Source organism: Dendroctonus ponderosae, unplaced genomic scaffold (assembly GCF_020466585.1).
Source record: "Dendroctonus ponderosae isolate FM_Combo_2020 unplaced genomic scaffold, Dpon_F_20191213v2 Dpon_F_20191213_9, whole genome shotgun sequence".
Taxonomy (NCBI): Eukaryota; Metazoa; Arthropoda; class Insecta; order Coleoptera; family Curculionidae; genus Dendroctonus; species Dendroctonus ponderosae.
The window spans coordinates 8072824-8074584 of NW_026019116.1; the positions used below are offsets into that span (position 1 = coordinate 8072824).

At 41.1% G+C, this 1761-nt stretch overlaps 1 protein-coding gene across 1 annotated transcript in view; it reads left to right on the forward strand.

Annotated features, from left to right (window-relative positions):
* Positions 1-315: 315 nt before the first annotated feature.
* The window catches only part of LOC109538912, a gene marked incomplete at its 3' end in the record, with an annotated part of 17589 nt that continues 16143 nt past the window's right edge, over positions 316-1761 (forward strand). The window contains 3 exon segments of the mRNA XM_048669734.1: positions 316-563; positions 621-855; positions 904-1204. Coding sequence (XP_048525691.1) covers positions 404-563; positions 621-855; positions 904-1204 — 696 coding nt within the window.

Here is a 1761-nt window from a genome sequence, read left to right on the forward strand (position 1 = left end):
CTCATATCTCGGAGGCAAAGTGAGCAAGAACGCTCATTTGTACATCATTCTAGACAGAAATAAATGGCCTTTTCAGAAAGTGAACCATAGATAAGAAAATGGTGGCAGTTTTCTCAAAAAATGATTAAATTCAAGAAGTTGCGGATACAAAATGACTGCTTCTTCTGTTCTTTAGGGCTTTTTGCCGTTTTTGTTGCATAGAATCTACATACACGGTGTCTCGCGTTGAGTCTCATGAGACATTCTGTATATTATAGCATCGCTGGTGTGTCTGTTCCAACAGTCCTTTGGCCAGTCATATTAATTACCTGTTTATCAAGTGACAGTTTCTGTGTTTTGTCAGTGTATGTTGTGTGATTTTTGTATCAAAATTGAACGTTGAAGGAAAAAGAAGCCATGAAAGATGGATTCCGGAAGCTCATGCCTTTGCGAGTCGTCAGAACCAACCGATCCGACGGAGTATCTCGAAATACTCAAAAAGAAATATTTGGATCGCACTGCCAAATTGCAGGCGCAGCAGCAGGACCTTGAAAGGAAAATTATGAAAATGGAAACATTCATTGGTAGGCGCTGAATAAATTTAAAAGGTCCAGGTGGAAATGGAAAATTGCAATTTTTAGGCAAGCCGCAAGGCTCATCGCTGGCCGGGCCAGCGACTTGCCAGTGCGATTCACTATCAATTCCAAAAGTGTTTCCGGAAACTCCGGTTCGCGATGTACCAGCTGTGCCCAGAACTATAACTGATCAGCAACCGGTAACTCAGCAGTGCAGTTTTTTTCAGAAAATGATGGAGAACGCAAAAAGTATTTTGTCAATGAAATGCCAATGTCCGAGCCCTGGAGCCAAGGCAACTAGGTAGGTGGCATAAAGAATCGCTTCCAAAAATCTCTGGTGTCTTTTAAGCTTTAGTGATTCCCCAACAAACACCGACTATGCTCAAACAACTACCACAACACTGGGTAGCACCGATCTAACGTCCAGTGAAATCCCCACTAAGGAAACTGATCGGTCTGCGCAAGAAAACCTAGTAGATTATGAGGAAACCTTAACGGATAAGTCTTCAAGAACCAGTACTTGTACCTGCGAGTTTACAGATCCCAGCACCCTGCAAGATTTTTCATGCACCTGCACCATTGCTGACGGGAAAACGAAAGTTGTTCCGCAAAGCCAGCAAGTTTCGATCAACAGCAGTTCGACTCCTCAGGTACTGAAAAGCGTTAAATATTGCGATTTTCTGACTTTGTCGTTGACCTTTTGTGGTTGTGGTTGCTAGAATGGTTTGTCCCTGGAAAAATCCCTAAACATTCTAGTTGAGTACGAGTCTTTCAAATTCCCGTTTAAATAATTTGATAGTCTTTAAATCTCCATCAGTTCTTGCTTTGCGTGTTTTAGCGATTCAGTTTGATCAAAGACATTTTCACTATTGATGACCGACCGGTTTCTGTTTCGTTTCTCGAATTTCCTGCTATCTTTTCTGTTCTTTGGTTTAACTTTTTATGTTTTAGTGGAGATTCGATTGTTGTCATAATATTGGCAGAGTGCCATAAATAGAAGTCTAAAGTCTCCTCAGTAGCTTCGTTTATTTGTACCTTTTCGTCAATCAGGGGCGGATTTAGCTTTAAATCAGGGGCTGGTTATGTAGAAAAAATGCAGTCTTCTGTTGTACATAAAATTAGAAAAATTATCGTCGTTTTGTGCAAGGGTGGCGCAAGATTATTGCAAAATTTCATGTTTTCCGTCCCGTTTTGCATGTTTCTCGGA